Raw genomic sequence first — 22657 nt, 5'->3', positions numbered from 1 at the left:
TAAAAAGTAATTCTGGTCTTGGCCCACGTAACTGATTTCGTGCCCTATAAGTGGACTGAAGTGGCAGTCTGGGACCCTGCTAAGGACCATCTCCCCCACTGGGCCTGGGATTCAGCCGTGGTCCCTGCCACCTCTGTGCTCCTCTGTCACTTTCCTCCTAGGACTCTCGGCAGGAGAACAGACATCCGGGCTAGGAAACCCCACGGACAGGAGCTCGCCCAGGCTCAAAACTTGGACGATTTTCAAAGGATTTATGAGTTTTGGCTTCTCCTGGCTTTCTGAGCAGCTATCCAGGGGGAAAAAAAGGCAGTTTCCTTTGGCTCTGTGGAGGGGGAGGAGCAGGGGAAAAACATTCAGGGGCATCAGCTGGTTTTTATTTTATGTTCTAACTCAAACCAGCTTCCTGTTTGCAGGGAGGTTTGGGGCTGAGCTCCACTTTCAAAGATCTGAGAGTCCAGAGCTCTTGCAGGGCTTCCAATGTCTAGGCTTATCCTGCGAGGCTCCTGGGCAACAGACCTCAGGAACTGACTCTCTCCTCTCATAACCCTCTCCATACCCCTTCCTGGGACAGCTTCCATCTACCCTAGGAAACGGAGACAAGCCTGGACACCCCTTTGCAAACACACCCCAGGCTGAGAAGGCCCAAGTTCAAGCAGCGGGGTGCTACGGTGGCTTGCACTGCCTCGGGAGAGTGACTGTGAACCTCTGCCCCAGCTCCATACACAGCGAGAGCACACTGGTAGCTTGAAATCACCAAGACAGGAGCACTGACACCATGAAATCAGACAGCACTACAAGCTGGGCCCCTCTTTGCCCCTCAGAGAGTGTGTAAACATTTACCAACGCAACACTAAGCTCAAGCAACCTTCCTCTCTGCCCTGGACTATGGCTCTAAGTCCCATGTGTTCTCTCTGCTTCCGGCCTTGCTTCCTATAGCTTTTTTCTCAACATGGCTGGCCACCGTGCTTCTTTTAAGAAAGATGGGAGTTCGTGTCGTTATGCTGCTCAAATGCCTCCAACTGTTCCCCATCCTTAAGTTTAAATCCAACGTCTTTACCCTGGTTTACAGAATCCTGAGTCACCTGGCCCCTGGCTACCTCTTTGACCTCATTTCCTTCACTTCCCCTCCCTTATTCCACTCCAACCATCCTGGCTGCCTTAAGCACTACAAGGAGATTCTAGCTTCCGGTTCTCTGCATATGCTATTTATTTCTTACACTAAAATGCTCTTCCTTCAACTACTCACTCAGCTAATTCACTCGGGTCTTTGCTCAAAGGTCTCCTCAGAGAAGGCTTTCCAGACTGGCTTTACTGCTATTCCTCTATACCCAACCTATCCTGCTTTACTTTCCTTCATCGTACGTAAGAGTCAGGCAGTGACCCGACATGGATTCTTTGTCCACATCCTTACTGTCTGTCTCCTCTACCATAACAGGAGCTCCTCAAGGGCATGGCCTAAGTTGCTGCCCCTCCCTGATGCATCCCTAGCACTTTAAACAGTGCCTGGCACAAAATGGGCAGTTGATAAATATTTGATGAATAAGTAAATGCATGGCAGAGGCTCTGGCAACAGTGAAACAACAGAGATGGGAAGCACAAGAAAACTGGGGTTTTCAGGCCAGTAGAGTTGCTCTCCACAAAGTATCTAAAACTGGGTGTGTAGCAGTTCCCTGGTTGTCCAGTGGTGAGGAGTCGGTGCTTTCACTGCCATGGCACAGGTTCAATCCCTGGTCAGAGAACTAAGATCCCTCAACCTGCATGGCTAAAAAATAATAATAAAGTAAAACTGGCTGTGACAGAAAGACCATGTCCAGAAGAGGACGAGTACAAAGGGAGGTTAATGGTACGGGTGACATTTTGTTTCTTAAGTTGATGGTGGGCACACAACTGTTCATTATTCCACGTGTATTTAGTGTATGTCTTAAATACTGCACAGTAGAAGTTTAAAAGACAGAAAAGATATGGTCCAGGATGTGGTGTGGGGCTCAGCACCTTATGAGCAACATCCTTCTATAGTTTACATCCCTGACTTCTCTTTATCCTCAAGCCACTTCGTTGGCACCTGCTGGCCCAGCAATGTGAGGGGAAGGGCAACAGAGAACTCAAGAATCTGTTTTTACTGGATTTAGGTTCCTCACTTCAGTGTTTGTCAGGCTGTGTTGCATTTGCAATGCTCCCGACACACCACTTTCTTCTGGTGGAAGTTTTCAAGGACTACTGCACACAGCCCGTCTCCTGACTGCTAAGCCTGGCCACAGGTGATGAGACAGCCCCCTCAGCCTGGGTCCCTGAGTGACTGATGAACAGAGTGCCCATGCTGACCCACAGTGAACACAAGCGGGAACAAGAAATAAACTATCTGTTAAGTCGGGCAGATGGTGAGGAGATTTGTTACCATGGTATGACCTAGCCCAGCAATTTTCACACGTTTTGGTTGGTCTCTTACGTGCTTTGGTTTCCTTACACTCTTAGAAATTATCAAAGACCCAAAGAGCTTTTGTTTATATAAGTTATAAATATCAATACTGGTTATATTAGAAATTACAATGGAAATACTGAAATTATTTAATTTGTTCAAAAGTAATAAAAAAACCCCATTACATGTTAACACTTTTATTAAAAGTAACTCTAGTTTCCAAAACAAAATCAAAAACATTTAGTGAGAAGAGTGGCGCTGTTTAACATTTTTCCCAATCTCTCTAATGTCTGGCTCAATAGAAAACAACTGGATTCTCATATCTGCATCTGCATGCAATCTGCTATGATATGTTATTTTAGGTGAAGATAAAGAAAATCTGGCCTTATCTGTATATGTAATTGGAAAAGAGGAGACCACAGAGATGCCCTTAAAGGGTTTTGGGGACCCCAGGGATTCTCTGACCACACCTTGGGAACCAATAACTAGCCCCTCCTGTATACTATAGCATCTCTTCATAAGGAAGCAAGCCTACCAGCAACAGAGTTCTGGCCTCGAGCATCATTTGAGGAAAAGGAGGCAGGGATCAGGCTCTGTGAGAAAATAGCTGTCCTCAAAGTCAGGGATGGGGCCCCAAGTTCTGATAGGAACTTCGGCTCCAAATCCTCATGGCCCAAATGTCAATGAAATACAGCTCCATAGATACACCAGTCCAGGTAATCGATTCTGGCCCATGCAGCTGGCACCCCGATACATATACAGTTCTAGGAACATCAAGGGCAATTGAAAACTCAGAATTAAGAAGAGGGCACCACCTCTGGACTCTGCAGTGCTCTCCTCCACATCTGAAACATAGCCCAGAAGCAGGGAGAATACTCAAGTTGTGACCCAGCCACTCCTTGGGCAGGTGGAGAGTGTTGAGATGGAGGAAAGCCTAAACCAGCCAGAAAGAAGGTGTCATCTTTCCCCAGCAGCAAGGTTGCAGGAGGGCAGAATTACTACAGACACACTGCAAAGGAAGGCTTGAATGCCCACCCCTCCCAACGTGCACTAGGCAGGGCAGTATTGCATCCTCCTAAGAGAAAGAAGGAAAGCAGAATCATTCCTCATTGTAATGAGATAAAGGGATAACTTCATAATTGCCTATTCCCAAGAGAGAAGGAAAGACTAAAGCCAACTGTTTAAGAGCTCTTCTGGCTCTCATTAAAGTAGATGGAAAAAACAGGTGGCTCAGAGGCAATAGACAGGACTACTCATTCATTCTCCATAGAACAGTATTTTCCAGAATGCAGACTGCAGCCTATTAATGGGATCTGAAATTGATTTAATAGGTAATGAATAGCTAGAACAAAAAACAGACCTCATGGCATGTAGTAATGGTAAGTACTGATCATGACACTTTATTTCAGGGGTATGTGTGTGTGCACTGGGTCACAATGTAAAGCACATTTCTTAATATGAGTTGTTCTTTAAAATGTGTGAAAGTCACTGGGATGCTGTTAGAGTCCTAAAATGCAGAGTACAGACTCAACCCTCTATCCTCAAAATCCAATAGGGAAGATCAATGACATACTACAGAGCAATCCAGCAAGTGATAGGGTCATAAGAAAGATATGAAGTGCTCCAAGAGGAGGAAGAGAGGTAGTTTCTGAACAGGATCAGGAAAGGGAAACAATGAGCTTTCCTGGAAGATTAGATGGAATGTGACCTGGGCCTTGCAGTGAGGATAGGATTTTGACAGATGGACATATAGAGAGAAGGAATTCTCAGTAGAAGAAGCTGCATGAATGAGTTTGGCAGAAGGAAAACAGCAGCAACAGTGAAAGCAAGGACTTTCTGTAGGAGAGTTAGGTCAGAAAAGGTAGACTGCAACCAGATCAAGAAGGCCCTGGTTATCAAACTAAGTCAGGTCTTTTGGAGACTCTGGGAAGCCCCAGGAGGGTTTCGAACCAGGGACATAATCAAAGCTATATACATCAAAGCACAGCTCAGGCAGGGAGCCCATATAGGAGACTATGACAATAGCTCAAGTGAAGAGTAGTAAGGATCTAGACCAGCATAGAGATAGTGAGAGTAGAAAAGAAATAATGACAAAGGAGAAAGTGACAAAGCAAACAAAATTGGCAAGACTAGGCACTGTACAACCCTGTAGAAAAAAGACAAAAGACTCAAATTTTGAACTTCAGAGACAGGGAACAAGGTGGTGCTATGATAAGAAATGGTACCATGATCAGAGAAAGGGGGTCTGGACAGAGCGGGAGGATGGGAACTGTTGATGTCGGTTTTAGATGTGTCGAATCTATGGCGCTTCAGGAATATTTTGTAGGAACCACAAAACATTTGGGGTTTCCCTGGTGGCTCAGATGGTAAAGAATCTGCCTGCAATGTGGGAGACCCAGGTTCGATCCCTGGGTCAAGAAGATACCCTTGAGAAGGAAATGGCAACCCACTTCAGTATTCTTGCCTGGGAAATCCAATAGACAGAGAAGCCTGGCGGGCTATATAGTTCACGGGGTTGGAAAGAGTCGGACACAACTGAGCGAATAACACTACTACACTACTATAAACATTCAATTTAGCTTAGCAACATACACATGGAATTGATGCTTGGGAGAGAGGTAAGGACTAGAAACAGATATCTGAAAATAATTTACATGGAGGTGAAAGCCACCACTGAAATGCAATGAGATGGGAGGAGACGGAGGGGAGAGAGAGTGAGGCTGGTGGGCAGAAATGTGGGGAGTAGCTGTTTTTGGAGTATGGAAACAATGAGATCTCAGGCAGTTAGAAAGAGAGGAGAACCAGGAAGCTAATGAAAGGGAGAGTTATCAGAAGGAAGGGATAGTTAATGTAAGTGCTAAAAAGAAGTGAAGGAAGCAAGAAATGGACTCCAAAGCCATCTGCAAAACTGGTGGCACAGCACAGGGTCCCAAGCCGTCCCACCCCCCACCCCCGCAAACACTTGATCTCAGGAACTCTGCATAAGGCCTTCTAAACTCTTCTGGTGTCTCTCTAGTCCCTAGATCTGATCAGTCTACATGCTAGAAGAGAGGCACCAGCCAATGAAAGATTCAGTGTGTGGAGGCAAGACAACAGCACTGCCAGGGAAGGGCTTCCATGGAGCCCACGGTGTACGTGATTCTGATCTGTCCTTGCACTCTCGGTGTGAGGGACTACAACAGGGAGTCTGTGGTGCTCCCTGAAGAAAGCAGCTGCTCCCCCAAGAGAAAACTAAGAGGCCAGAGCTACAAAAGGCCAGGGTCATCTAGGATTCAGCTGACTTCAGAATGATAAAGAAACCCCCGCGACGCGACTGAGAGGATGCTGTTTTGCTTGCCATGTTTTGTTGCCATCAGTTTCTTTCTTCCCCCTTCACCCTTTCTCTACTTCTCAATCCCACTCAATACAAGTTACAAATACCTAAGTTATAAGTCATTCCAGCCAAACTATGGGCTTGCTATTTCTATAAACAAGCATGTCACAGACCTGACAGAGGCAGAGCCCTCTCCGCATTTCCCTCCCTTCCTGCAGGTTAAGAATAACTACGCCTGTCTCTTGCCCACACACTACACTCTAATCTCACAAAGCAGATTCTCCACCAGATTCTGAGAATTGCCACTTATACAAAAGCCACAAAGAAAGTTCAAGGCCAGGAGGCTTTGCGCAGGGACTTAGCCAGCTGGGCAAAGACCCAGTGACCAGCCCTGGGAGAGGGAAGGGGGAAGCAGGTATCAGGCCCAAGCTCGCTCACTCCTGTTTGTTCAGAATGCAAAGTGCCAGCTGGTGAGAGGCAGGAAGAGACACAATGGCCACTCCAAGAGTGTAGAACAAACCTTGCCTCTCCACTCTGCTCCTGGTCTCTACCCCATATGGACAATTTCCAGTTCTACTGTCTATGCCATGAAGTCTCTGAGACAAATAACTTCCACTATGACAGAAAAACCCAGTCCCCTCACTAGAGCTCAAGATTAGTTGGAATTGAGCCAATTCTGCAGTGCTAGGATTAAAACAGTCTCAGCAACTAAGGAAGGTGAGTCTGCCACTGTTTGAGAAGAGGTGACCTTAGAAATCCTTTAGCCAATAAGCCCCTGGGGACTAGAGAACAGAGGTTCCCAATTCTGCCCCGTCAGTAAAACTACTCAGAGGGTTTACTAAGTTTTGTTCACAAAGCAGTCCCCACCTTTTACCCAGACCCTGCCTCTGCAAGATTCCTGATCAACAGCTATGGGAGGGTGGGGTCGAGGTGAAGCTGCTTATTAAAGCTCTCCAGGAGGTTCCAGTGATTGATAGGGTAGGGAACTATTCAATTAAAGCATTTTGCCTTTTTATTTTCAAATTTCAACCCCTCCTCCTGTGACTAGGGAGGAAAACAACATTCCGAGTAGTCTTATTCTTCAGAATACCCAGATTCATGGGGTGCAAAGGGTCTTGGGCAGAAAGAGGATCTACAACTATACCAGATACCATCTATTGAATGTGTACTCTGTGCCAAAAACTGTGCTAAACACTTCGAAAGATCATCTCTTCTAATACTCTTTACAACTTGATGAAGGACTAGTATTAGCTCCATCTCAGAGATAAAGAAGTCAGGTAATTAGTGAATGGAAGAACCAGGATTCAAACATAGGTCTGTCTGGTTTCAGAAATCATGGTGACCAAGGAGGGAGCTCAGGTTCTCCCAAACCACCAAAATGTTGTCACTTCTGAAGAGCACACAAGGAAGTCGCCACACCATCGTGAAGGCAGTGGGGACAGGTCTGAGCACCAGGATCGAAGGCAAAGGGCGCAGGAGGAAGTAGAGAGGCAACAGGGTCCTCTCCTGCCTGTGTTAATGTTTGTTTTTTTAAAGCAGCAGCCCTTATCAGTAATGTAACTGGGTCTATAAATGGGTTCTACACCAATACAGTATACTAACGCATATGTGTGGAATTTAGAAAGATGGTAACGATAACCTGTATGCGAGACAACAAAAGAGACACAGATGTATAGAACAGTCTTTTGGACTCTGTGGGAGAGGGCGAGGGTGGGATGATATGGGAGAATGGCATTGAAACATGTAAATTATCATATGTGAAACGAACCACCAGTCCAGGTGCATGATACAGGGTGCTTGGGACTGGTGCACTGGGATGACCCAGAGGGATGGGATGGGGAGGGAGGTGAGAGAGGGGTTCAGGATGGGGAACACATGTACACCCATGGCAGATTCATGCCAATGTATGACAAAACCAACACAACGTTGTAAAGTAAAAAAATAAATACATAAACTGAAAAAAAATAATAAAAATGGGTTCTGACCTTTCCTCTCTGAGATGTTGCAGAGAAAAAAGAGTAACAAAGGGTCTTCCGATGTCAGAGTACCCCACGTTGTCACAGCTTACCCGTGTCCAGCTGGCTCTAGAACCTACAGCATAGATGGCTGACACCTATTTCCAAGGAAACTGACATTGACAGGGTCAGAAGCATTTTCATGTGCAGATAGAGGAGCTAAGGATGGCACCGGACCTCAGACCAGAAGAGAGGGAATGAGGGGCCTTTAGCCAAACGACTCAAGTATAATATAACCAATAGCCAATTCCAAAGAACAGCTTGAATAACACAGTGCCTGGTACAGGGCAGTATTCCTACCTTCCCTTTCCCTTCCAGTTATCAGAAAGGCAAGGATAGGAGACACCTCAATTTAAGCAACCAGAATAAAGGGAAAAAAAAATTTTTTTTTTTCCCTCACTAAGGTCAGTCCTTGCTATAATACCGGAACCACAAACAAAGCCTTATGACCTAAAAAATCTGATCAAGAAGGGTCTGATTCTTCTTCATTCACCATCTCTCCATCTCTGAGTTTTCTTAATCTCTTGGTTTCCAAACTTTGTAACGAGGGAGAGTACTAACTGTTCTTTATCTGGACTAACCGTGCAAGGTAATTGTGTGTTCTAGGACATGTGGAGTGGAGAGGACGCTCAGTGCCCCTGCAATCACTCCAACATGTGCCATGGGACTCTCTTTGAAGAAGGAAGATCATTTCAATGTGTTATTCTCTATAAAATGCTGACTTGCCTTCCTCTAGGCTTCCTTGGTGACTCAGACAGTAAAGAATCCACCTGCCATTCAGGAGACCTGGGTTCAATTCCTGAATAGGGAAGATTCCCTAGAGAAAGGAATGGCAACCCACTCCAGTATTTCTGCCTGGAGAATTCCATGGACAGAGGGAGCCTGGTGGGTTACAGTCCATGGGGGTCACAAAAGAGTCATGACTGGGCAACTAACACTTTCCTTTCCATTGCTAACACCAACACCCTGGTTGAGGCCTTCAGCACCATATTCCTGAATATGGTGATGGCTTTCTAATCAATCTCCTTACTGCAGACTCTGCCCTCCCCTCCCCAACCCATCAAAATAATCCTTCCGTAGTATAGCTATGATCATGTCCCTACTCTACTCAAAAACTTTCAATGACCCGTGCTGTGCTTAGTCTCTCCATTGTGTCCGTCTCTTTGCAATCCCATGGACTGTAGCCCACCAGACTCCTCTGTCCATGGGGATTCTCCAGGCAAGAATACTAGATGAGTTGCCATGCCCTCCTCCAAGGGATCTTCCCAACCCAGGAATTGAACCGGGGTCTCCTGCATGGCAGGCAGATTCTTTACCTGCTGAGTTACCAGGGAAGCCTTCAATGACTCCTTGTGCTGTACTTAGTTGCTCAGTCCTGTCCAACTCTTTGTGACCCCATGGACTGTAGCCCTACAGGCTTCTCTGGTAATCATGGGGATTCTCCAGGCAAGAATACTGGAGTGAGTTGCCACGCCCTCCTCCAGGGGATCTTCCCAACACAGGGATCGAACCCAGGTCTCCCACACTGCAGGCAGATTCTTTACCTTCTGAACCAATGATTCCCTAACGCCAAATGAACAAATTATAGTGTCTTAGCCTAGAATCCATCTGTCAATGGGCCCTATCATTCTAATTCTATTTCCTTCTACTCACCATATGAATCATGTGTATTTGTCAATCTGGATTACTCATTATTCTGGAAAGGAGCTCCAGGGCTTTAGTTTATATTCTTCTGCCTGGAATGCCCTTCCCTTGCATCCACCACCCCACACTGAAACCCTACCCTTCCTTTAAGAACCGGCTCAAATATCACATCCCCTATGATTCTTTCTGTGTTCACCCTGGCCAGAAGTGACTCCTCCCTCCTTGGTATTCTTAGAGCAGCACTTAATTTTCACCATTTACATGGCATATGTTACTTAGTATCTTGTACAGAAGTTCTTTATGGATTTGTCTTCTCTCTCCTACTACTCCATAATCTCCTGGAAGGCAAAGACTGTGTCTCATACAATTCTATGCTTATAGCACAGGGCACAATGTTTAATAGAGTGTATCTGTTGAATCCATTTTTACCTTTTACTTATTTTGTCTGGCTGCGCCACGTGGCTTGTGGGATCTTAGTTCTCCAACCAACAATTGAACCCATGCCCGTGGCAGTGAAAGCATGGAGCTGTAACCACTGAACCATCAGAGAATTCCTTGAATCCACTTTTAGCACTTTAAAAATATTTGTGAATATTCTTTAGTTTATTTTACTTAGTAAATTCTTTAATCTCCTAGAGAATCCTCCATCTATCACAGTCAATCCTAGAAGTTGGAGCCGGAAGCAGGATTTTGGTGCCTTTCCAGAAAGAGTAGGGAAGGACTAAATGGAATAATCCATGCGCCTTAAATGATTACAAACAAAACACTGTTACCCCTGACTTTAGTAAATACATGCATGGCATGGCTCTTCATAAATCTGACTTAAATTATAATTAACAAGTCCAAAAAAAGATTTAGATTTTTGCTTAATAAAAGTAACAACTATTATTTTAAAAGAGCTTTACCTGTCCTTTTTAATCAGAAATGGATATAGCTATGAGTAGTTATTCTGGATGTTAGAATTATGAATGGCCTGTTTTCTTCTTTATGTTTCTCTATATTATGTAAAAAAAAATCTTTTCAGAAAGCACATATATTTCAGAAAGTATAAAAAGATATTTTGTTTACCAAAACTAACCAAGGAAATATTTTTAAAGATATCAGAAATGGATTATCTCAAATTCAAGAAGTTAAAATGGATTATCTCAAATTCAAGAAGTTAATGATGAATTTGTGGAAAGATATTTTTATATCTTATTATTAATACTAAAAGAAACAAAGTTTATTATACCAGATATATTTTCCAACATTTGTGCATAAAATGAGTATACAGATTTTTAAATTTAAACATTTTAGATTTAAGTATGAAATACACGTTTAAATTGGAGAGACTTTTATCTTTATTGTTTTTTTCTACTTACAAAAATAACACAGACTCATTGTAAAAAAATTCCAACATTACAGAAATATAGAAATGTAGATAGTGAATGTCCAGCATAATCTACTCTCCCTCCCTGAGGTAACCAATTTTAACAACAATTTGGTATTCATAGCCACACAATTTTTTCTATGCACATACTAACATACATGTCTTAACAAAATATAAATAATCATTAACATAAAAACTGTTGCACAGTTTGCTTTTTGTCACATAATAGGTTTTGTATACTCTCTCATGTCAGTATATATAGATTGACCTCATTTTTTCCAACAAGTACAAGGTATTTCATTTTATGGATATACATCAATCCCCTATTGATGGTTACTTCAAAGATTTTACTACTGTGAATAATGCTCCCTAACAACAAAAAATTCAGTTATATATACTTTTGTGTGGTGTGAATGTTTGCATAGAATAAAATCCCAGAACTATAACTGCTAGATCAAGAGATGAATATGTAAATTTTCCTTCTAAAGGATATTACCAAGTTGTCCTTTAAAAAAACGGTTAGGTCAGTCTCTGCTTTCACCAATAGCGAAGGGTATGAATGCACTTGTGTCCCCCCATCTTCAGATATATTTTCTTTAAGCAAAAATTATTTAAACAGGTTATTTCACTCTTGTCCCGTATAGAAACTCAAAACAATGGGTCATAAAATTAATGCATTTTCACTCTGCCTTTAAATTCTTAGTCTGAAAGGAAGCTCTAAGACTAATTCACTTCCCAAATTATTTCCCAACATAAATGAATTAGCTCCCAAAGAAGAAAAAAGTTCTATTTGTTTCTATAGATGCTATTGCTGCTAAAAAGCATGCTTATTACTCCAGTGATCTTCAATCAGACACAGTAAATTAGGACTCTCCCCACTCCCGGTTCACTAGTTTGATATTTTTTCATTCCCAAAAAACATATCCATAGCCCTGAAATAAATTACACAGTAGCTGGTATCAAAAAGAATATTTGCTAAGCCATTCTTTTTGGTCCTTAGTTAAAGCACGGTCGGTACAAGTTAATATTGGCAAGGCAAAGGACACAGCATAAAGGTGCACGGAGGATGATTCAACATTGGAACAGAAGCTGAACCTGCAAAAAAGGACTTCTCACAAATGGGAACTTGAACGAATATTTTGCCGGCAAATCAGAAACAAATTCCTGGATATTCTAGAAATCTATGGACCCTGATAACACTAGCAACCCCGTAACAGCTGTAACCTTATTTAGCTTTTATACTGTGCTTTCACGTTCATTAAACCTCATTTAATCCTCACAACAGCCCTGGGAGGAAGCTGTAAGTATTCCAGTTTTACAAATGAGAGAGAAATCAGTGCCCTCAGAAGTGAGGAAGCTGTCCCACCAGCCCCCACTACGCTCTACCACCAATCCCCTCACACCCACACCCACTCCCAGCATGCAACTGGAAGTATGGTGGGCATCACTTGGGAGCCTGGTGGTACTGCAGAGTCTTGGGGTGGGTCTGAATCTTAACCTGCATCTCAGCAAGGCCACTGGCCTCTTGCCCCCACCCGTTAATTTGTCAATACGTTAACTCCTGGAAGCCCTGTTCCCTAGCCATTTCTGGGTTTGCTAGGAGGGAAAGTCTCTACCACAGTGGCATGGCGGCCTCAGAAGGGAGACCAAAGCAGCCTGGGGACAGAAGGACATCCTAAGGAGAAAGGGCATGTTTAGAAAAGTCAGCAGCAGGTTATTATGTCATATGAAAACCATCACATTGTGCAAAGATAGTGTATTTTTCCAGCTAGAAGCTGACCAGTAGTGTCAGGGTCCCAGAGGCAAGCAAGCCCGCAGCCTGCCTGTTGCATGTTAAATCCTGACAAGCAGCTGCTTGCCTTCCTCCAGGCAGTAGTTGAGTGATGGCAAGAGTCAAGGTTTCTGAGCATGCTCTCAACCCCTCCTTCATGATCACAAAGTAGCTTGGGGCTTCCTCTCCTCAGGATTAACTAGGCCAGCTGCAGGAAAGCATGCATTAAGATCCCTTGCTTTTGCACCCCTGATGTTATCACTGTTGCCTACTTGACGAAATAAATCAAGAGAATACAAATTTCACATCAAGTGAGGCAAGGCACTTGCTCAAGGAACTTAGCAAACCTGGAGCCTGCCCAGCCAAACAGAATCAGGTGGGCAAATGATGTCATTTTTGCTTATTTTCATGTTCACTGAACCCCAGCTATCATCACCCAGGTCAGCCCCGACACAGGATATTCCAGATTCAGTTTCTTTCACAGAAAACAGGCATTTCAACTCAGTGACTCTCCACAACTTCAAAGACAAGGTCAGTTTGCATAGGGACAAGGTAACAGAGGTGGAGAACTGGGGTGATGAGGGAGAGATTTGGGGTAGGTAGTACTAGCAAGCCACCAGGAGTATAAGCTACACAATCAACTGCCATCTAGGAAAAAAACAGTTTAAAGCCTCATGATACCCCCCTATACACACACACACACACACACACACAACCAAGGCATCAGTTGGTCTCCACTTCACTCCCCGACCTCGCTCCAACCCCGAGAGAGAAGCAGCAACTGCTTGTGGCTTATCGTCATCTGGAACCACACAGCTGTGCCCTGTCATCTTGACATTCGCGGACCCACAGAACCCCACAAGCTGTACATTTTCTAAGGATACCACAGCATGAGAAGCTGGGATACAGTCCAGGAAATCTGGAGTTGCGAGTGGGAAGAGGAGCAAGGACATACAGGGACAAGGGTTAATGAATGATGGTTCTAAAACAACAGTCTGAGAAGTTAATTAAACTAATTTTATAGGGAATGTTGGGGGAAAAGTACATTTTTAAAGGTACTGCTCTTTTTCAAGCTGATCACAGATGTGACACTTGGCTGCAGCAATACTAGGCATATTTCTGTGCTCAGTGTTATATTTTGCACATGAAGATTCCCCGGGAGGAGTACAGGATAAAGATTAGGATCAGGCTTTGGAGTTAAGACAGCCAAGATTTGAATCACAGCTCAGTCATCCACTGGATATATAACCACCTCTCTTAGCATCAGCTTCTTCATTTACAAAATGGAGATAGTAACAGTACTTACAGTAGGGTGGTATGAAACTTAAATAATGTATGTATATACTTAGCACAGTACACAGCAAAAAGCTCAATAAAAATTAGTCACTATTACCACTACAAATATTAGAATTTCCAGTATTATTATTGTAAGATAAAGACAGGAAGCATGGACAACAAAAGTTGGGAATGGGTGGTTCCAAAAAGCATACTACCTGGAAATGGGGAATGGCACAAATCTATAATGGATGGAAAAAGAAACTTGAAAAGTAAAAGAACAGCTAGTCAAGATTAAGTCCTCGGGTACTTCAATTTTTAACAATAAAATCGTCTTAATTACATATGACAAAAACCTCATCTCACCTTAATGACACCTTTAGCATCACATCCTTCAGAAAGTACCAACACCTTGGCAGCATTCTGTTTCTTGACTTGGGTGGCGGTTACATGAGCAATCATTTTATAATTGTGCACAATAAAAAAGGCTATATTATTATATTTCATAAACTTTTCAATGTCTATTATATTTATTCCACAATTTTTTTTAAAGTTTTTAAGTGCTGCTGCTAAGTCGCTTCAGTCGTGTCCAACTCTGTGCGACCCTACAGACGGCAGCCCACCAGGCTCCCCCATCCCTGGGATTCTCCAGGCAAGAGTACTGTAGTGGGGTGCCAATTGTGCAAGCACCTTTAATGGGTTAGCCAAACTCACAGGGAAACGGCCAGAAGCATCACTAAAGGAACAGAGACAGCAAAGAGAGGAGAGGCATGACGGGAAGTCAGAAATTGTAGTGAGCTCTGTGCGAGTGAGAAGCAATGCTCAAACCCAGAAGAGGCTGAGGAATTCCTTCTCAGGATTCCTCCCAAAGAGAATGTGACAAAGTGGAGGTGGGGGGAGAATAAAAACAGCCATGTGGTTTCACAAAGTGTTGTTCCAAGATCTTCCGGTATATTTAAATCTCAACTATGAATGTAGGGGCAGGGAAGGGAAAGTATGTTTAGCTCCATTCCAGGTTTAGGGGGAGAGATAAAGTGCATAAACTTAACAAATCTAAACTAAGAAGAGAGGTTGTTTTATAGACTAGGGAAGCAATACACAGAGCATCACATTCTGTGATAAGATGAGTGAGGGCGGAATTCTCTCCCCAGAAGTCAAAGAGGAGATAAGTATGAACTCTTTCTTCTGGACGCATCCTTCAAAACCAGAGGAAAATGCTGTGGCCAATTGAGAAGCACTGTGGACTTGCTGATACAACTGTCAGGAGGAAGGAAACCAAGATCTGGAAAATCTGAACAACCAAAAATACCAACCTTAAGGATCTACACTGCCCAGTCTGTCTACCACACTCACTTTATTTCTTGCCCTCCCCATCCCTCTTTTTTTTTTTTTTTAAGAGGTAACAGAAACTAAAGTAAAATCTATGATGCAGATTTGATTCAGTAAACTTCCAAAGAGGTGGGCAGCTCTCACTACACATCCTACTGAGAATTATTATAAAAGAAGGCTGATAGAAACCTGGCCCTGTCCTGCATTAAACAACAGAGCCCAGAGGAGAGGCTTAGCTGGCAGCACTGGGAATGTGATGTATAATATAACGAATCCTACTGAAAACACTGTAGCTTTTTTCCCTACTAACACAGCAATCTAGACATGAAGGAAAAATCAACAGATACTCGGAGAACAAAAGGGGACAGCCATGTTCCCAGAGAAGCTTAGTGTGAATAAACACAGTCCCAAATTTCAAACCCTGGACTGTTTTCCAAACAAAGGGGCAGTGATATCAGCCACAAGTCCAACTTGAGACTCAGGGGGTTGATAGAGAGGGTACAGAGCTCAGGCTGAAGCCTCATTTCTAAATATGAATGTTTTCTCATTAGTCAAGAAATGAAAACACACAGATAACAAGGAGAAGAGGGAGGGAAGTCAAGAGAAACACCAATGGCCCCAAAGATACTAAAAATATCAGCAAGAAATAAGACAGTCATTCAACCTGATCCAACAGGGGAAACTTGCCCTAAATCACAAGCTGAGAGAGGGAAAAGAAATGCGAGAAGTAGCAGTGCTGTTAGACCCTGAAAGGCAGGAGGCCAAGTAGATGAGGGGAGGCTCTGCAAGACAACTTAGAGCCCGAAGAGACTGGGCTATTTTAGACGGCAAAGCAAGGGGTGCTTGATTGCGAAGAGAAGAATTTCTGTCTCCCCAGTGAGACTTACTTTGAAGGCTGAGGGCAGCTGCAGGCACCGGAAGGAAAAGGAAATGGAGATCAAAGGAACACGACCAGGAGGACACCTCACTCTTTTCACTGTACACCACCTGTTCTGAGCAGCTCACAGCACTTCACAAGACTTAACTGAAGAATATACTGGAGGCAGAAAATGCAACAAGAACTTGCCCAAGTTCACTCACAAAAACAGGTGAGGGGCAGGGCTGCTGGCACAGAGGCCTCTCCTCTCGGTCATCTATTCTAGGCAGGGAACCCAGAGAGTGTGTATTAAACATGAAAAACTCTGGGTTGCTATGAGTCCCAAGGGGAGTGGGTAATGGAATGGTACCAAAAAAAACCTGGCCAGGACCCAGGGATTGTCATAAAGTTTCCTATTTCTGCCCCCAAGGGAAATTCCTGCCCATCTGTAGTTAAGTCAGTGATCAGCTCCTTACAAATGACCCTACAACAGGGCACTTCTCTCAGATCTATCCCTGATATAGCAGTTTCAGAACAATTAGTCCAGAAGACACTGTGGAGATTTGTGAAGACACAAGGAGAAGCATATAGTTACTGAGATAGCTTCATACATTCCCAAGAACCCTCAATGAGGACTTTGGTATGAAGTCAACAGATGTCAGAGTCCTACCTAGCATGTAAGCCAAGGGGTTCATAACCCAGCAGTGGGCAGCTGGTGGAACTTAATAGATACACAAACAACAAACTCTACCCCCTGAGGTTCTGATTCCATATAGACAGGATGAGGCATAGGAAAGGGTACTTTTTAGAAGCTTCACAGGTATTCTGATGTCTTAAAGCTCTCCTGACCATTCCCCCAAGTTGAGCACCATGAAGCTAAATCCAGTGATGTATAAATGCTTTGAAAATGAATATGATCCCCCTCTACCAAATTAGCAGAGTATAGAGTCACAATACTAATATCTGGGTTCAAACACTAAGCAAAAGGTGAAATTAGATTACTGCCAGTTTTTTCTTCTCTATGAAACTCACCTACACAAATTTTTCTCATTGCCACATATTAAAAGGCTCAAAGCACCACCATACAGTCAGGCAGGAGAAACATTGGGGAAAGAAATGGGGGTAGGGGGGACGGAGAGTAAATTAGACTTATAAAAACTGAGAACCAGAAGAAAGCTGCAGTTACTTTGCCGCCCATTGTTTTCAAAGGGATAATATATTAATATATAATGCAGGTTGGACTAATGCCTATTAATAAGGAAGATGATTTCAAAACCTCCCTTACTCACTTCAAAATCTAACAACCCTCCAGGACAAGCAATGCTTTTGTATCCCTAACTTAAATCTTGCTTGCTTGGCTCCAGTCCATTTCTGTTCTTTGTTAAAATGAAAAACAACTCAGCTCCTTCCACATAAAAATCTTACAGAAAGTTTAAGAAAAGAGGGGGAGGTTTAGCCACCAAGAGCACATACATTTGCTTCTTAAGGAAAACCACAGTTCAACCAAAATGAGAGAAAGAATTGAAAAATTGCACAGGATTTGAAGTTGCAGGGTGTTTACAGCTGATAACCTTGAGTTCCACTTTGTCAAGACTCAGCAGATCTGGCATAAAACCTCAAATTACTCTTCTCTAATTCTGTTACACTGCAGAGACTTCTTTCCTTCCCTTAGAGAAAATATAATAGAAATCCCAGCTCTCACCTACTCTCTCTAATAACTTAAATCCCCATCTCTACTGGCTCTCACTTTGGCTTTTAACCATATTTTAACCATATTTTTAACTAGGTCTCTTCTGAATTAAAAAGGTTTTAATGAGCACTACTTTCTGGATATATATACTTCTCTTTCTCTCTAATGCCCTTCACACTTAAATAGGATGTGTCTCTATTTCTTTTTTAAATTTCTTTTCAACATTTTATTATTTCTAATTTTGATTTCTAAAGAAGTCACAAATTCCTCCTGAACATTTGCTCTTCTTCTGGAATTTACCTTCACTATATTTGACATCTTTTAATTTTTCTCATCCATTTATTCATTTAGTATTTAGACCATTCCTTACACTGTACGAAGCCTGGTGATGTAAAGGAAATAAAGAACATGGCCCTGACCTTAAGAAATGAAGACATACATAAAGAACAATTAGAGACTGGTTCCAAGGTGGTAGGGCTAGTCTGAGAAGGCCCCGTGGCTCCAGTAAATATAGAGTTGGATCTAAAAATAAGTGGAGAATTTGGTGAAAAGGCTACTTTAGATAGAAGGAACAGTTATGATTCAAAGCAACAGGCCATATGAGGTAAGAGCTGCATAAAGGCCCTCTGTCACTTCCTTCTTTGCCCCCAACCGCCACAAAATACGTATGTCTTTTGGTCTTCAAATTTTGCTTCAGAGTTAGTTATCCATGAATCACAAGCTCTATGACTGTTACCACAGCTACCATATATTAGAGCAGCACATGAAGCCTTATACACCAGGTCTTACGTTGGTTACCATAAGGCAGGCTTTTAGAATCATCTCGGGTAGTCTTCAATAAAGAGTGCCGGGAGTCGGGCATCTGCAAGAGGCAAGGTCTGAGGCACGCAAAGGCAGCTACTAGTTTTGGGTGCTAAAGATATGCACCGGCACTCGAGCTCAGTCAGACTATTCAAGGGTCATTCAACTTCAGCTAAGTATTTCCTTCATTCACAGCTCTAGGACAAACAAAGCCATTTAAAGCAGTTTGAAGCACTGAATTCCTATGTGAAGCAGGGACGTTTAATGGTGATGCCAAAGATTCCAGTTTTCACTGTTTTCCTGGAGAGCTTCTCCTCTTCTCTTGTTCAAGCATCCCTTCCTCGGTGAAAGTTTTTTCCTAAACCCCCTAAGCTGATTTAGGTTCCCTCCCCTGTACTGCCATCAACACCTTTATACATACTTCCAGGACAGCATTTGCCACATCATGTTGTAATTATTTGTTTACATGTCTGACTAGCCACAAGCTCTTTGATGGCAAGGATAATGTTTTATTTATCACTGATTCTACACATCATTGGCACTTAATAAACGTTTGTTGAATGTATTAATGATTAATGACATAGTAAATTTTAAAGAATGGTGACCATACCTTCTGGATTCCAGACCAAAATTACAATAAGTACTAATACTGAAGACTAAAATCCCACCATACATTTCTATTACGTGTATCATTCTGGGTCAGAAAAAGAGGCCAAAAATACATGAAGATGGCTCTAACAGTGCCGGTCATTGCCAAGTAACCAGCCAGGAATACGAGAGCCTCTAACACCAAGAATGATCCAACACAACAAACAAGTGAACAGAGCCAAATCCAAGACAGTTGTCTATGTTTCAGGCTCATTCTCCTGCCTTTGGAGATTATGAACAATGATCAATGAGGGCCCCTGGAAAAGTCACTCTCTCCACAGCCATGGAACCTTGTGGCCAAATATGATTCCTGCTGAAAGAATATACAGGAAAGGGGGTCATTTGTGACCAAAGCCAAGTAAGCTTCCACTAAGGGACAGGGATCTGAGTTAAGTCCTCCCAGAACTCTGCCATGCTGTATATTAGCATTCCAAATCATTCCTCACTGGGTTTACTCATCTCTGAAGAGATGCAGGCAAGGCAATAAAATGCTGCTGTCTCAAACGCCTCTCCCTGTAGCAATCCTGCACCACACAAGGCCACTGTTTACAGGCTGCTAATATGACACAAAAGTCTAATCTGATCCTGTGGGAACAAGGCCCCACTTTCCCTCAGGGATTAAATAAATTTAGTCGGCTTTTGTATTCCCAAACTTGTGGGGCTCTAGAAGTTGAAGAAAGCATAAACACCACCACTCAGACAAGTGAGGGGATGGAAGGGGACTTGGTTCCTGGAGAACTTCTGCAGCAGGGTGGGATATAGTGAATGAGATGAGCAATGTCCAGGGGCAAACCAGAATTTGCATGGCTGGCAGATACTTGGCCCCTTGCATGTTACCTTTTCTAAAACGCCAAGAAACTCCAGTTAAATTAATTCAGGTCTCTTGCATAGACAAGTAAATTTGTTTTGACCCCAAGGAAGAGCATTTACCAAGCCAATTCCTCTGACAAGGTGTTTTAGCACATTTCTGCTACCACTGTCTTACAGAAACCCAGCTGTGACACTTAACACTTGTGGTAGCTCAGCCCTTCACAGGATACGTGGTCTCACTACCTTCTTCCAAGAAGGAAAACTGAGTCAGCATATCAACTGGCTTCCCCAAGCATAGACTTAGTTTGTAGTGAGGCCACAATTGAACCCTCATGTTGCCTTCCTCGTGCTCTTCGCGGATGAATCTCAGCATGCTCACCCATGAGGCTCTTTTCCCTTTACCTTATAACTAAATAATTGCTTTCTTGAGCGGCAGAGATGGTCCTTTAGAGCTACCATGAGCTTCTAGTTCTCCTCTTTCCCCAGAAAGAGTAAGGTAAAAGATGTACGTGGAGCAGACAAGGGGAGGGGAGAGGAGGGATGGGAAGGGTTGGCTCCCAATACTAGGACTCACCTTGGAGCTGAGGTCTTCTCGCCGGTTTCCTGCCTTACTCCTGCGTAATTTGATGGACGGGGATCGCAGAAGGTTCTTGATCCGGCTGGTAATGGTTGACCCCTCCACAGCCATCATGATGGGGAGCCCCGGGGACAGCTCCTGGCCCAATCCTGGGACTTGCCTCAACAGCGGCAATGCTTTCCCACTCCACAGGCCCTTCCAGTATGCCCTCTCACTGACCTGAGATGGTAGAGGCCACCTTACCTTCTGCCTAAGCTGTGCCTGCAGCTCTTATCTCTAGGTAACTGCCCTCTCCCTTAGCCTCATTCCCACCTTCAAGCCCTGCGCGGTTTCTTAAAACGCCTTAAGGACAGACTCAGGGAAAGGGGGCGTTAAAAAGCCTGAGCTGCGAAGAAATGCCAGGCCCACACCTGCCAGAGGCGTTCAACTGAAAGGATAAGATGGGCCCTAGAAGGGCTAGTGACTGGTCCGATTCCCGTTAACTCCCAATTGTTTTCATGGCAACAGCAGCGTCTAAAGGAGGAGGACACCGAGGCTACCAAGGAGCCCCGCAGCGGTCGTGAGCACCTGCGCCGGCGGCCGCGGGGACACCCAGCCCGGCGGGGCTCGTCTTGGCCCTGCAACCCGTTCTGCCACGGGGGCCTCCCTCCCCCACCCACGACCCTCCCGAGCTCGCTCTCAGGCCGCCACGGGAGCCCTAGATCCTTCGCTTTTCGGTCCCTCAGAAGCCCCTGCTACTCGCCAGCGCCCCCGCTCGGGCCCAGCCTCACCAGCCCCCGGGCGCGAGGGCCGCCCGGCTCGCAGCGCCCTCAGGCATCGCGCTCAGCGATTTCAGCTCCGCTGCGGCAGCGGCAGAAGCAGCTATGGTGGCACGAGCGGCTCAAAACGCGAACTACCGTCTGGGCTCAGCCACCGGCTGGATAGGAGGAGCGGAGGCGAGGGGGCGCGGCCTCTACGCACGGGGGCGTTCCCAGAGTGGACGAGTACGGCTTATGGGGCGGGGCACAGGAAAGGGCCTAGGAAGCGAGGACTGGGCACTCAGGATCCACGGATTCCGCACAATGCAGTCGCGACTACGGATCCTAGAGGGAGGTCGTCAGAACACGGCTTCAGAACTGAGAAAACCAAGCCTTTTATGGTATTATCAGGCCTGGTCCCCCAGAGAAGCGCACTTCCCAGAACCCTAACAGGACGGTAACCACGCCCCCAGCGGCACTATGGTTGGCTTTTAATAGGCCCGAGGGACCGAGCTGAAACTCCTAGCTGAGAATTATAGGACTGGATACAGCCATAAAGTCTGCTTCCAAGCGCCGGGATTTAAAGTGGCTAGAATAATTTCTGCTCGCCGCTTGCCGGGCGAGTTGACCTACATGGAAATAATTCTTCATAAGTCGATCGCTACGGAGTGTATTGAACTAAGCAACCTGATTGGCCGCGGTGGAAGAAGGCGGAAGAAGCTGATAGCCTAGGAGAGAGCTTTAGGCGGGAAGGGTGCGATCGGGTCAATGTGCCGATGGGACGTATTTGTTTCATGTTTTCTTTAGCCTCCAATGTTCCATCTCGTTCTCATCCAGTTAACCAGTTGCTCCAGCCATTTTCCATGTTCCTGTCAAAACTCACTCATGAACCCTTTTCCTTGATACAGTTACTTTGGCGATTTCACTGCCAAGCTTGTTGGCACCAGATTCAATAGTAAAAGTTTTTCTAGCTCAACGGGTGGGGGAGAGAAGTTGGGGGGATGGCAGAGTGTGCACAGAAACACCTTTGCCTATTATTTAATACGTGTTTCAACGTAAGTTTGTTTTCTAGGTGCCTTTCTGCCTAGTTGCTAGAGAAATTACCTTACAAAAAGCTTAACCTATTCCAACAGTTGGGCTCCAGAGAAAGAGTACACTGATACGTCTCCCATCTGATCCAGATACTTAAGGGGAACCCTGGGGGAGATGACATGTTAGCAAGAGGGAAAAACTCTTAAACCTACTTACTGCTGTGAGTGGCTCTTGTACTGCCAAGTGACAGAACAGGTATATACTTGTGTGAGAACTGTAAAGCTAACAAGTTGACATAAACGTCACTTCTTGGAAGACCAGCTGGCAATAGCTACCAGAAGCAAAGATCAGGGAAGTCACCTCTTGGAAAACCA

The 22657-nt window shown here is 44.3% G+C and overlaps 1 protein-coding gene across 2 annotated transcripts in view; it reads right to left on the bottom strand.

The window, feature by feature from the left end:
• The window catches only part of MAPKBP1 (mitogen-activated protein kinase binding protein 1), a 51191-nt gene extending 29755 nt beyond the window's left edge, over nt 1-21436 (bottom strand). For both annotated transcript variants that reach the window (XM_010848004.1, XM_010848005.1), the window contains exons 1-2: nt 21285-21436; nt 20512-20733 (exon numbers count right to left, since the gene is read on the bottom strand). In XM_010848004.1, the coding sequence (XP_010846306.1) occupies nt 20512-20628 (117 nt within the window). In that variant the 5' untranslated portion in view covers nt 20629-20733; nt 21285-21436. The remainder of the gene's footprint in view (nt 1-20511; nt 20734-21284) is intronic.
• Between the last annotated feature and the right edge of the window lie 1221 nt (nt 21437-22657).

Source organism: Bison bison, unplaced genomic scaffold, assembly GCF_000754665.1.
Source record: "Bison bison bison isolate TAMUID 2011002044 unplaced genomic scaffold, Bison_UMD1.0 scf7180017864259, whole genome shotgun sequence".
NCBI classification, from domain to species: domain Eukaryota; kingdom Metazoa; phylum Chordata; class Mammalia; order Artiodactyla; family Bovidae; genus Bison; species Bison bison.
This window is presented reverse-complemented; position numbering and strand designations above follow the sequence as displayed.